This window comes from Coturnix japonica, chromosome 3 (assembly GCF_054131305.1).
Source record: "Coturnix japonica strain WE chromosome 3, WE-NBRP24, whole genome shotgun sequence".
Classification (NCBI taxonomy): domain Eukaryota; kingdom Metazoa; phylum Chordata; class Aves; order Galliformes; family Phasianidae; genus Coturnix; species Coturnix japonica.
The window spans coordinates 60,403,290-60,417,254 of NC_140665.1; the positions used below are offsets into that span (position 1 = coordinate 60,403,290).

Below are 13,965 nucleotides of genomic sequence, written 5' to 3' on the forward strand. Positions count from 1 at the left end.
TGCCGTGGCCCCATGGCTGCGCTCTGACAAAACAGGCGCTATGAATGTGAGTGATTGTTCAGTTAGGGAATGCCAACAGGAGATAAAGAATAATAGAAACTGTTTGCTTTGAAAAGTAATTTGCTGGTGTGCTTACTCTTCATTTATCACCCAAGATTTATGAACTGTCAGGAAGCCCCTTAGATTACTGTTTGTAATTTGCTGGTTTTAGTGGTCTGGCTATTCCAATTCTGTTTAATTTTCGAGCACTTTGGGAACTGCCTGATAAAATTTGCACATATATCAGATTTGATGCACACACCACAAAGTCCTTTTGTGTTGCAAAAGTCTAGAGTGATCCCACCAGTGAAAAGGGCATCTGTGGTCTGTACTTCCATGTGAACCTAAAGGTGTACATCCATACAGCAGCTTGAGCTGAATGGCGATCAGTTCATTTACTGGCTACCAAAACAAATTACTGTGATAACTGTGTCTCACTGGGCTTTATCCTAGTTCTAAGCAAAGGTACAAAACGGTTTCCTGAGAATGTCCCTTCTTTTATTTACGATATTAAACTTGGATCAAATTGACCCCCAGCCTTTTCATTCACTAATTAACATCTGAACAACCATTAAATCTCATTAACCAAGACACTGATTCTTCTGTTTGTTGTATTTGCCATGATGAAGATGAGTCCTCTGTGTCCTTCCTTCCTTCCTTCCTTCCTTCCTTCCTTCCTTCCTTCCTTCCTTCCTTCCTTCCTTCCTTCCTTCCTTCCTTCCTTCCTTCCTTCCTTCCTTCCTTCCTTCCTTCCTTCCTTCCTTCCTTCCTTCCTTCCTTCCTTCCTTCCTTCCTTCCTTCCTTCCTTCCTTCCTTCCTCCCTTCCTCCCTTCCTCCCTTCCTCCCTTCCTCCCTTCCTCCCTTCCTCCCTTCCTCCCTTCCTCCCTTCCTCCCTTCCTCCCTTCCTCCCTTCCTCCCTTCCTCCCTCCCTCCCTCCCTCCCTCCCTCCCTTCCTCCCTCCCCCCTTCCTCCCTCCCTCCCTCCCTCCTTCCCTCCCTTCCTCCCTCCCCCCTTCCTCCCTCCCTCCCTCCCTCCTTCCCTCCCTCCTTCCCTCCCTCCTTCCCTCCCTCCTTCCCTCCCTCCTTCCCTCCCTTCCTCCCTTCCTCCCTTCCCTTCTTCCTCCCTCCCTTCCTCCCTCCCTCCTTCCCTCCCTCCTTCCCTCCCTCCTTCCCTCCCTTCCTTCCCTCCCTCCTTCCCTCCCTCCTTCCCTCCCTCCTTCCCTCCCTCCTTCCCTCCCCCCTTCCCTCCTCCCTCCCTTCCTCCCTCCCTTCCTCCCTCCCTCTCCTTTCTCACAACTATAAAAGTGGTTTACTATTAAAAAGTCCATACAGAGTGCTTTTCTAAGAGATAGTAATTTTATTCTTATTTACCTCAAGCTACATAGTACTAATGTCAAAGAAAAACAGCTGTTATTTTTACAAATTTCAGATTATAATGGCATCCTTATTATAGCTCTTCTGACACCAGCTATTAACGTTTATAGTATGAATTAAAGAGGAAAATTTAATGGCAACCCAGCAAGCTGGTTGTCAGTTGGGATCCTCGTGGTGGTGGGCAGCTCTAGACAGCTTTAACATTCATGATAGGTTAACCATGGCATCAATCTAGTTCATAATCATAGTAATCATCATCTGTATTTACTGCAACACTGGAGACCTCATTGGGTTTCATCTTCTTTCTGTCTTCCTTGCCTTTTTCCGTCAAAGACGCGTTATTTTCACACTGCTGCAGAATCTTTTTGGAAGACATCCAGCTTTCTCCTCGGCTTTCTGCTGGTGCTGCACACTGCCCTCCCCTGACATCCGTTCCCTTGGCCATCAACACTCCTCTGGTTCTCAGAAGGTCACAGGTGCAATTCCAAGGGTTTCCATCTAAATAGAGGTGCCGGAGACGAGGTAAATACTCTAAGACTTTGCGATCCAAGGCAGATATCTTGTTGTTCCTTAAATTTAAAACCTGAAGCTGTTTCAAGTCCTTCAGTTCTTGTTCTCCAACATCTTCTATGTCATTTCCCTTTAGATCCAACCGAGCAAGGGTATCTGGAAGTCTGAATAAAAATAAAACAACACAGATCTGTTATATTCATTATACTGATTCTCTTTGTGCCCAGGCATATCTAACATATTGAAAAAAAAAAAAAACAACCCATCAATAAAATAATAGTCTTCTGTGGGAGAAGAAAATCTGGTTCATGTCCCTTTATTATTTTTATTTGATGTTGTAGGAATAGTGTCTATGCACGTTTGAATGGTTTTTCCCAAATTACTGCAGTTCTGACCTATACTAGCCTGCTGTACTGTGTAGAAAGCTGCATATTCAGTTGAGTGCCAAGTAATGTGTTTTGCACTATTTAGTGCCTATTTTTTGCTCTCTTGCTGCCAGCAGATTCAAAACTTAATAAACTTGAGAGTAGTCCATCTGATTATATACTTCATACTTAAAAATCAGCAACAAGGAGGATATAAATGCTTTTTATGGTCTTTTGAATTAGTACTTTAGAGAATTATAACTGAGTGTATTTAAAAGAATAAAGAAGCCAATATCTTGACATTTGATACTAGGTGATGAATATCATTCTTGTTTTCATGCATTATAATTTGTGTAATAAGACTATTATTTCAGAAGTCTAGCTTATTTATAATCTGTTTTTCTGCTCATCTGTGAAAACTGCTTAATAGAAAAGCCAGTTAATTTGTGTGAAATGCTTTTAAGAAAATGAATTTTAATTCTTTAGTATGCAAGGTGATGAGATTGTAATTAGAGATTTTAAGGAAACTTTTTCAGGAAAACTCTTAGACAAACTATAAGTAACAATAGGAAGAACTATTGAGAATTGAGCAGCTGTGTCCCACAGCCCATAACGGCTGGTCTGGCTTTATCTCAATGAAATGATTTGAGATACCTCTGCGAATTAATAGAGGGTACGCTGTGATCTTCACTGGCTGTTTTCTATGAAGCTGAATTTGACCTTTTGGGCTGAAAGGCAGTTGTTGTTTTTACACAGACACCACAACTTCAATGGGAATATTTCAAGGGTAAGAGAGCTCTCCATTGTGCTATATTCCCTGGGTGAGATGAGGATTTTATGTATTGAAATGCTAAGTCATTCCACTGGTCTTACCAGTGCTTGTGGCTGCAGTGAGTTGACTTTGAAACCTAAATACAGTCTATGATAATACTTGTTCAATATGACACTGTAATGTGAAAGATGTTCTCTGCGGTAAAATCCTAGAGCCAACGATGTCAAAGGCAATAGGATATCACCTGGGATATTTATCCAGCATACAGTCTAAAGCCTGTACAATCAAATTGGACTTTGCAGCTGTATTGTTTGACTTCAAGTTCTGTTGATCTTGAAGAAGTAACTGTGTCTGGGTCTGTGTTGTGTGATCCTGCTGCTGGCAGAGAAGCCATGTACATTCAGTAGCTGACCATGACAGGCATACTGCTGCTGCTCCACAGACTGTCACCAATCTTTTTCCTGTATTCTGACCAGTTACTCTGCCAGGTATTCTGGTGTTTCAGCTCTTCTTTATGAGACCAGAAAATACTTGGACTTGCGGTCTGCTATAGAAAATATCATGTCATTATTCACCTTTTGGATAAAAAGGAAATAACTTTTCTTTTTCCTGATTCCCTCTGAACAAGTGGTAAGTCCCATTAATTGTGCCACATTAACTATATTCTTTAACCTATGATACTGGTGACTGGTAGTTCTGTCGGTAGTAATACTTTTATTGCTGTGTATCCATGCAACTAATTGGTGATCAACAGGTAGCTGTATGGACACACACAAGTAGATTAGGTACGTGGATGCACACAAATTAAGTACGCACATTTTACTTCTCATTTCTTTCCTACTTTATGTTTACAGCCTCTTCTTGAAATCTGTGTTGAGTTAAAAATAAAAGACCCAGTCCCTCCCTAAAAGCTGTACTTCTTATAGCCTAATAGAGAACTCCTTCCTGTTAACTCCCTTGACTACGAGGGTTGTAAAATAAGATGGATTAGGCAATACTAATGTTACTAGAAAGCATTAAGCATTCCTGTCAAGCCAGACTGAAATAAAATATTTATATACCACTAAATCACTTTCTGATTGTAAGACTTCAACCAAATAGATTCAAATGCTTAAGGATCTCATGGTAAACGAATTGAAATTTTATTGCGTTATTTATTTGCACAACTAAACCTGTCCACAAGCCATGGAAACAGGGCTTAATAGTGCAGTTGTGTTAGAGAAGATGATGTTAAGGGAATTACATAATTACTTTAATGCCATCTTATTGCTCAGCTTTTTGAAATAAGAAAATTGCCATTTTGTATCAGGCAAGTCTCCATTTGCTTTAATACAACACCTCTGATAATCACTAGGACCAGCAACACTGTGAGCAAGGCATTAAGGAATAGCATGAGCCCAATGAATGTTTCTTCTGTGCTTCTTTGGCTGAAATTTTGCTTATAGCCTGAAGCAGGAGACTTTATCAGCAATCCAAGAACTTTATAACGTGTGAATTTAATGAAGATAGTAATTATAATATCCACTAAAACATAGTCTTTTAGACCAGACTCATCTCCTGAAATTTTAATATTTTAACAATAAATTATGTGATTGATGGAAAATTCAGCTTTAAACATGCTATCTTTCTTTTTTATTGAATGCTTTATTAATTTTGTGTAATGGGAGAAGATAAACGTAAGGAGCAGTATAGCTTCTCTATAATCACTGTTATACTCTTCTAGCAGATTCCTCTTATTCATGTGTTAATTAAATAAAGCAGCCTTACTGGCAGAGAAATATGGAAGGAGAAGGATCACTGGGGACCACAGATGTAATGAAAACAGCTAATCAGTGCTAATTAGTTCCAGTTATGGCAGATGGTTTATGGTGTGGGTAGATTTCCACTATGACTAGGTCTGAAAGCAGTTGTTTGTTGTTTTTTTTTTTCACTTTGGCCCTCATTCTGATAATCTAAGGATGGAAAGATGATGTCTGTAAATCAGCTGTCCTCAGAATCACTTGCCTCAGTGGGATAGAAATAAGGAGATTCTGTTCCAGTGCTAGGTTAGAAAGCTGTGCACACTGCTGAAGAGCTCCTGCCTCAAATGTGCTGACAGCGTTGTTGTCAAGAAATAAGTGTTTCAGGTCCTGTAGTCCTTGGAATTCTTGCGCTGTCACCCTCTGAATCAGGTTATTGCTGCAGTCAAGTTTCTGCAGTCTGCCCGGCAGCCTGAGTGGCAGAGCCTGGAGCTGGTTCTTAGAGAGCTCCAATGTTGTTAAGTTGGGAAGGAGGTGGGCACCGTCTACTGATGTCAACTGATTTTCTGAAAGGAAGAACTCAGACAAGTTTTCTAGATGTTTCATATCTTGAAGTTGTACTGTTTTGAGTTGGTTTTTCTCTAGTTTTAGTGACAGCAAGGACTTAGGTAGGTCAAGGGGCACTTTTGTCAGAAAGTTTCCACTTAAACTGAGGAACTGTAGGCTTTCAAAAGATGCAAAGAAGCTGGTTGGGAGAGAGTTTAGTTTATTGTCAGCCATGCTCAGATGTTTCAGCCTTGGAAGCTTCACTGGTGCAGACACAAATTCCATGTTGTTGCCATCCAGAATGAGACTCTGTAAATTGCAAAGGGAAGAAAATGCACTCGAAGGCAGAGTTGCAATCAAGTTGTTCCTGATATCAAGCACTCTTAGTTTTACCAAACCTTCAAAATCAGTTGCATGCAAAGTGTTGATGGAATTATCGGCGAGTTTTAAAATTTCAAGGCCAGATGGGAGAAAGATGGGTATTTGCTTTAGCTGATTTTTGTAGAGTTCCAGGGACTTCAAGGTGCTCAGAGCTTTGAAAGTGTTGTTTTCTATTGATTCTGTGCCACTGCATGACAGGACTAGCTCTTCAAGGGCCGACATTCTTTTGAAGTCATTAATCTTAAAGAGATAAAAGATAAAAATAGTTCATGTGACAGTATGCAGCATTTATGAGTCACCTCACAGAGTACTTTTCTGGATGCTCTAACCATTGCTACTGTATGTTCTTATAGAATAAGAAGCTAAGAGAAATGGTGCAGTTACAAAAGAAGTATCACTATAGGTACCATCACTTTGCCCGTATTTACTTCTCAAATTGTGTTAAGTCCATATTGTCATAGAGACATAGAATGGTCTAGGTTGAAAAGGACCACAATGATCATATAGTTTCACCCCCCTGCTATGTGCAGTTGCCAACCCCTAGACCAGGCTGCCCAGAGCCACATCCAGCCTGGCCGTGAATGCCTCCAGGGATGGGGTATCCACAGCCTCCTTGGTAACCTGTTCCAGTGTGTCACCATTTATTTCTGCCTGGCAGGTAGGCTATGTAAAATAGATAGCTAATGTCACCAGTGGCAGAAATGAGTAGGTAGTTACATATGCAGGCTTTTGTTTATCATACAGCCATTTCTATATATCATTACCACAGCATTACTTTCCCAGACACATAGCCATCACATCTTCTTCCTGCTATGAATCTTTGGCAGGAAACTAAAGCTGAAACTAACATGACTGTTATTTATAGGGATATACTAATTGTTGGGGTTTTGTTTGTTTGTTTGTTTGTTTTCCCTGTTCTGTTGAAACTTGCTTGCTTATCAAGCAATCAAGCATGTTATCTTGTGTCTCAGGAGGTCAGGAAATGAAGGAATTTGGCAGTTACTCTAAGACAAGAAATGAGGCAGGATAGAATAAGGGTGAATCCAGGAATTGTCAGAACACAGTTAATTAAACAGCACTTCTTTGAAACTTTCAGCTATGCTGCCCATTGGCCTACCTGCTTGTTTCCTAAAAGTTCATTTCTAAGGGAATCACAGAAAGCTCATGGCAAGACGAGCAGATGTTCTTCATGGAAGAGGCAGGAAGGTGTGTTCTTCCATTTTCCCTTCAGGTGTCTGGTAAGCATCATCAGTACTCATGAGCAGCAGATGCTAAACTAACATAGGCTGCGTACTATTTCCCTTGAGCTCCTTACCTGCCAGCGTGATTTAGTCTCATTGAGAGACACTACAAAGCTTGTTTAATCCCAATGATAAATGTACAAGGAAGACAATATAAACCACTTTCTAGCTCAGTTTCTGCATAGTAGTTTTTTTCTATGATCCTGATTGTATACATTTTACTATCGTATGTGTGTATCTTTAATCAGCTTAGGAAGGTGATGTAAAAGTTTCCTTCCTGCTTTCTTTATCGGTTGTCATTTGTTTCTGAGTTGTATCTCTTTAGCTTCTCCACAGACTCCCCATTTAAATTTCTGTTAAAATTAGAGCTTATGCAGCTGTGAAAGAGAAATAAAACTTCATTTTTCTTCATTATTCTCAATTGTCTTTCATTCCATCTTGTAAAGTCATTTCTGAACACTGCAGTGTTTGAGGTAATTAGTAGAAAAGTATAGATACTGAACCTCTATTGATTCAGGTTTCTCCATCAGTTACATTTGATTTCAATGAGGGAATTTGCTTCCAATGGGGAGAAAAAAATCTCATTGTTAAATACAAAAGCTGGCCATTGTCTGCTTTTCTGTAATTGCAGATTAGAGATACATATATATTTATCAATTTTCTAAATAATGACTGTAGAATTATATGTCCAGTTTTTGTCATTATTAGGCTGCTAGTCTTGCAATGGTTCATCATGAGAAGTCCCATGGAAATGAACTGCACTGCACAAAGGCAGAAAGCAATAGTCACATGTAATGAAACAGTACTAAAGAAATTACAATAAATGTAAATATTTATAAATTAAACACATTTTCCCCTGTAAGATCAACAGGAGTATTACCTGTTTTCCCTCAATTGAGTGCTGTATATCACTAAGAGCTTAATTTTCATCTCAGTAAGTGGCAGAGAGTTACACGAAGGTCCATGTACAGACATCTATTCTGTGCTGAAGAATGTTAGGCTTCTTAATGTGAAATGCTGTGGTTTCTATTTCCCACCTAATTGGTAGGTTTTATCAGGCTTTGGGAACTGGAGTTTGTTTTGAGCAGTTTCTTAAAACAGCTCCTTACTGTGTGGGCCAAAGAAGCAATTTTCTTTTAACATATAAAAAGCATGTATTAATATAGCTAGAAATAAACTAAATGTTAAAGAGTAAACTAAATGTAAGACTAAAAAGTTTAAGGTTGATCTTCAAATGAAGGATATGGAAATTGTTGAAAAAAGATAATAAAAGCCATCTAGTTTTGCTACTGCTACTCTGTTTGTATCAAAATACTAAAGGCAAAAAACCCAACTAGTCTTTTCATGGTATCAAGAAAAAGTGCAAAACTGATGTGGATAAAACAGATCTGCTTCTTTCTTCAAAACATACTGTATTTAGCATATAAACTTCTTTTCAATTTCTTTACTGTTTTACCATTGTAAAGTCCAGAAGTAATTTGTTCTTGGTTTGAGAGAATATTTGTGTATTCTTCTGAGGCTGTTAATTGTCAAACCATACTATATGTGAATAACTACATATAAAAGACAGAGGAGGTCAGCTGTGAAAAGCCTAGGCTTAGATTCAACTTCTTTTTTAAAATGTTTCTTTTCTAAGAACTGCAAATGTAGCAATTAAAAAGAAAGGGAAAACAAAAACAAAACAATCAAACGCACATAAAACCCAAAGGGGAAACAAACAGACAAAGAACTGTAGAGTTCTCTTAGTGCTTTCAGATATGTAGTTTACATGCAGAAATCAAAACCTGTTCCTACAAACACTATCATGTAAGCCAATAGAATTGTTCAGCTGTGTTAAGTTAGGCTTATGTATTTACAATGCCAGGAAATCGAAGGTGTGATTTGTTAGAGACTGAAAAAATCTATTTACAAACCCCATTTAATCTTAAGTAAAGAATTTACATAATTACAAGCAAATAACATAAAAGGACTTATTTCCTTTCATAATAAAGCTGATAGTAGAAGTAAGACATACTGATTGTTCAGTTAAATTAATGTATAAAGCGAAAAACTCTTTCCTTAGATGGTTTTACACACCATTTGCTTGCCCTGAACACTCACAAAATGTTTATTCTACTGCTCTATTCTCTTATCACCAACATTTGAATGCTTTATAGCAAATACCTGCCTTTTTCTCTAGCCAGAACTTAAGGCTTCTTTACTGGTATAGAATCATAGAGTTACCAGTGTTGGAAAAGGTCTCCAGCATCATCTAGTCCAACTGCCCACCTACCACCCATATTTCCCCATTAAGTCATGCCACTTAGTACAACATCTTAATGTTTCTTGAGCACCTCCAGGGATGGGGACTCCACCGCCTTCCTGGGCAGCCTGTTCCAGTGCTTGACTACTCGTTCAGAGAAGAAACTCTCCTATTCAACCGAAACCTCTCCTGGTGCAACTTGAAGCCATTCCTTCTTATCCTATCACTAGTTACACAGGAGAAAAGGCTGACCTCCACCTCACCACAGCCTCCTTTCTGGTAGCTGCAGAGTGCAAGGTCTCCTCTAAGCTTCCTCCAGACTAAACAATCCCAGTTCCCCCTAAGACTTGTTCTCCAACCACCTCACAAGCTTCATTCCTCGTCTCTGGCAGTACTTAGGAATAGCTGACAGGCATGGACAAATAGCCTAGGAAAGGAAACATGGCTCATTTTGATTATTTAAAAAGACAATATTTTTGTGCAGAAGATCTGTTTCCTCATAAGAATTCATTAAAGAGTTCATTAGTTTAACACATTGCACATAGCGCATTGAAATAACTATATCATGTGAATAGACTTTGATTCTGGTATGGTATTTGAACTACAAAAAGAAAATCATTGATAACAGTAACAGCTAAAAGAGGACTAAACTCTTCCACTGACTTAAACTGCAAAATGATTCAGGCTGTTTCTCAGTGGACAAGAGGTATCCCAGCTGTTGCCTTAGCCCATTTTGTTCAGTCCTGAGAACAAAGATGCAGTTAAGGATGTATTCTTTGTAAGAGAACAAGTATACTACTATTCCCTTGTGTTGACCTATGGAAGTTATATTTATTACATTGATTTTTTTTAATGTAAAGAAAAGTATTGTTTGCACATTCAGTGCAACTTGCACTGATAATGACTTTAATGATATGATTCAGAAATGTCTCAGTTAGAAAAGAACTGTTCTTTTTATGGCTCTAGGTGGATGACAATATTAGGAAGGCCTAGTATTGCTTTTATCATCTCACACTGACTTGATCTGTAAGAATGAATGATCAAGCCTTAATTACTAACTCCTGCTGTTATTTCTAATAGCAGTTTTGTCCGAAACTTGCAACTCAGGAAGGGCAAAAGAAATTCAATTGCATTCTAGCTATGTAACACCCTTCTATTTGCTATGGAAAAGAATTGCATTGCATCAAAAGCAGAAAAAGCTTTCAAGAAGTTAAAAAGTAACTCTTTAAGTCAGTGGTTATTTGTTCCTATAAAAACAAGTTAACATTTGTCTCCTTGTGTCAGTTACTGTTTTTTTGAGTTGCATATGGAAAACAACATGGGTATATATTTACATATATTTCATAAGTGATTAAAACCAAAAACATCTAACAGCAGTTTTACCAGCTTTTAGAACCTGGAGAAAAACTGTCCTTTCCCTCATAAGTCCACCACCTGGGAAATATGACTTTCGAATACAGCACATCATATATGGTATTTCTACTGTATTTTTCCTACCTGGAGTTGCTTAATTTTGCTGTGGCTGATGTAGAGCCTTCTAGTAGTGAAAGGAATCTCTCTGGGGATCTCTGTAGCTCTGTAGCATTGCACAGACTGGGCAGGGTCACAGCTGCATCTTCTTGGGCAAGTGGTACTCAGACCATTACAAGAAGAAAACAAAAAAGCTAAAAAGTAGAATAAATGCATCTTCCAAAACAGGAGGTCTGAAATTGTCTCAGCAACATATAGTGTGAATTAAGCAGCAAAGTCCTTTTTATACCATGAAATCTGATAAAAGGATATTACGACTGTGTATTTTATCCCAGTGAAAAAACAGCAAAAACAATACTGCAATTTGCCTGGGTTAAAGTGTTGGCAGGCATTACAAAGAGTGAGAAACTAAAACAGTGATAAGGTGTCTTTACATTTGCAGGTATGTGAAATTAGTGTTATTTATTACCTGACATTTAATCTGCAAACATCCACATTATCTGCACTTTCCTAGTTTTGTTAAATGTGCCACCACAGAATTAGCAGGGAAAAGATAAAGAGCTGTTTTATAGTGGGGCTGTAAAACCTTTGTATCTTCTGTGACCCAGCATTAGAAACTGTAAAAAATAACTACAACCAACACAGGAGCTTTTTCACTCCTCTCCATGCATTTGTTTAGACCAAAAAATAGCCCCCAAACCAACCAAATAGAAAAACCCAGGCAGCTATTATTTAAAAACTAAAACATTCTATTACTATTACTTTCTGAATATCTGCTGTACAGCTGAGTGCTGCAGGTTGGTATTCATTTTGGAAAGACTGCATAAAAATCTAAGTTACCTGCATTGTGTAATTCATAGAAATCAAAGAGACAAACTACCCAGACAGAAGTGTAAAACCTTTCTGCATTCTGATAACTACTTGTGGTATATTTTAGTATGCCCTGGAACAGACTTTACCCCTGTTTTGTCAGTTGACTTGAGTGTAAGTACTGAGGTCGCTGAGACAGTGATGTTCAGTCTTACAGAGCTATTTGTGTTCCTCAGGAACATCATCAAAAAGTGATCCGGATCAAACCCTACGCTTTACAGTTTAGAGATCTGGAGTACTGCAGAATCAATCAAAAATACCTTTTAATGAGAACCGTATATTGCATCCTTCCCTGTTCTGAAAATTTCAAGTAACCCAATCGATGCCGGAATTTGCAGCTGTAGTTACAAGGTAGCACCACAGGACGGTGCCATACTGCCGGCTTTTCACGGTTCTGGTCTTTTCAACATAACGGAAGGAGGCTTCATTGTTTTACTAGCTATAGACATGTGATATTAACAACGATTTAAACAGGAATAATAATATGGAAATACGTCTGATTTGAGCAGGGAGGTATTTTAAAGGGAGAGCTATGAAAGATGATCCTATTCCATTTGTTTTGTGCACATGCTGACATAAGTCCAGAAGAGCCAATGCCTTAGATTTTGCACAAAACTGTGTAATATGTTTTTTTTATTGACTCTGAGCAACCTGCGTGTAAGAGAACTGATGAGGAGGCACAAGATTGTGTGAATGAAAGCTGAATAAAAATATGTGAACTATGCAGAAACATGACCAACCAACCAGTCCGGGGTCTGTAATACGGAAAAATCATGGCTGGCTCAGTGGGTTACACAGCTCTGTTGGGGTACAGTAAAAAAATAAATGACTTATGGTCATTTCTCATCAGATTTTGATGCAAATTCCCCACACCTTTCAATAGGGATTCCTGAGCTGAGTTGATGGAATTTAGAAGATCTTTCACTACTGCTTCTTGAATTTCAGATCTGAAGAGTCACTCACGTGATTTTAAAGTTTTGTTGATTGGTGGATTTTTGTTTTCAAATATATTAGTCTAATAAAAATAATACTACCTTTTTGCACAAGCCTGTCCTCATGCAAGACTTCAGGTTCCACGGTACTGATGGTTGGACCCTTCCTTTCTTCATCAGATGTTTGACAGAAGCACATATTTATTTTTTTTTATTTAGAGATAATTTTTGCATATTTATCCTAAGATTACCTTTAGAATATCATAGAAAAACAAGTCAACATTAAAATCAGAAGGATGAATTTTGCAAACCCTGTTTATTTAAGAGTTTAGAAATCACTAAGGAAGACAGCTTATAAAAGTTCCTTTGCAAAGTGCGTGGTGGCACAGACTACATAAAGAAATATGTAGCCTTAGCACTGAAGACATGGGGAAGCAAAGCTCATTCAGTCAGCATCTTCCTTGTCTTTGGAAAGAAGACACTGCAAGAAAAGACTGGATTGAGAGCTGCAGAAAGCATGGATTGTAGCTGGGTCACTGAGGGATGTCGTACACAAGTAGTTTGGCAACTGGGAGCTGCTAAGTGGTGGCGTATGCTTGAAAGAATCCTTGGCATATTTAGCTGCCATATGCTATCAACTGCCTGCTACAAATATGTGTGAATTTACAAGGTGTTTTTTTTTTTTTGTTTTTTTTGTTTTTTTTTCTGGAGGTTTTTAACTTGGATTTAGAATAGTTTTTCATAGGGACAACAAATGTTGTTTGTCTGCCACAAAGATTACCTCCAATCAAACTCCTCTCTGGAATGGATAAACCTGCTAAGGAAAATAATCATAGCATTGTTCTTAAAAACATTGTGTTTCCTTTTATCACCTGTTGAATTAATTTCAACCACTTTTCAGTTACGTTTCTCAAACAAAGCGCCTCAGAGCATTACACTGAATTAAGAATGTCAACCAGACACGTTCCAGGTAATTTAATTATATCTAATAAATATGAAGACAATAAATCTATCAGCACCAATTTTGTGTTTTATTCATACAAAATAAAACTGCAAGTAGAGTTTCACAAAGACAATCAGGAGCTTGTCTGAAAATGATGTCTCAGTCTTCTCTGTAAGCCAAAAACTTTGTGGAAATACTTATTATCTGCTTTCACAGCATGTGGAGAACATACTTTCTAACTCCAGGCAAGTTCATCTTCATACACTGGGAACAGCTGCTGAGTGTCTTAAAGCAGATTTTTCCTCCACGAAATGAGTAGGTAGCTGGTTACACAGAGAAGATGAAAGTGATAGCCCCTTTTGAATTTCTCACATTTCACCTGTCTGTGGCAACTGTGCATTCCTGAGGAACTAGCAGGGTTAAAGCGTATTGAAAAGAAACAAAAACTCTGTTAAACAAGAATCCACATATCAAAGAGTTTTAGACCCAGCCAGTTTTATGGTGGTGCTGAGGAATGCCATCTAAGATGAGACGTAACCAAG

At 38.4% G+C, this 13,965-nt stretch overlaps 1 protein-coding gene across 1 annotated transcript; it reads right to left on the reverse strand.

The window, feature by feature from the left end:
- Positions 1 to 1,592: 1,592 nt before the first annotated feature.
- On the reverse strand, positions 1,593 to 11,080 carry LOC146761428 (nephrocan-like). Its single transcript, XM_085541776.1, has 3 exons — positions 10,706 to 11,080; positions 5,064 to 5,965; positions 1,593 to 2,086 (listed from the first exon to the last, which is right to left on the reverse strand). Exons 1-3 carry the CDS (start codon positions 10,892 to 10,894, stop codon positions 1,639 to 1,641), a joined length of 1,539 nt encoding a protein of 512 aa, XP_085397902.1. The 5' UTR covers positions 10,895 to 11,080; the 3' UTR covers positions 1,593 to 1,638.
- Positions 11,081 to 13,965: the final 2,885 nt, after the last annotated feature.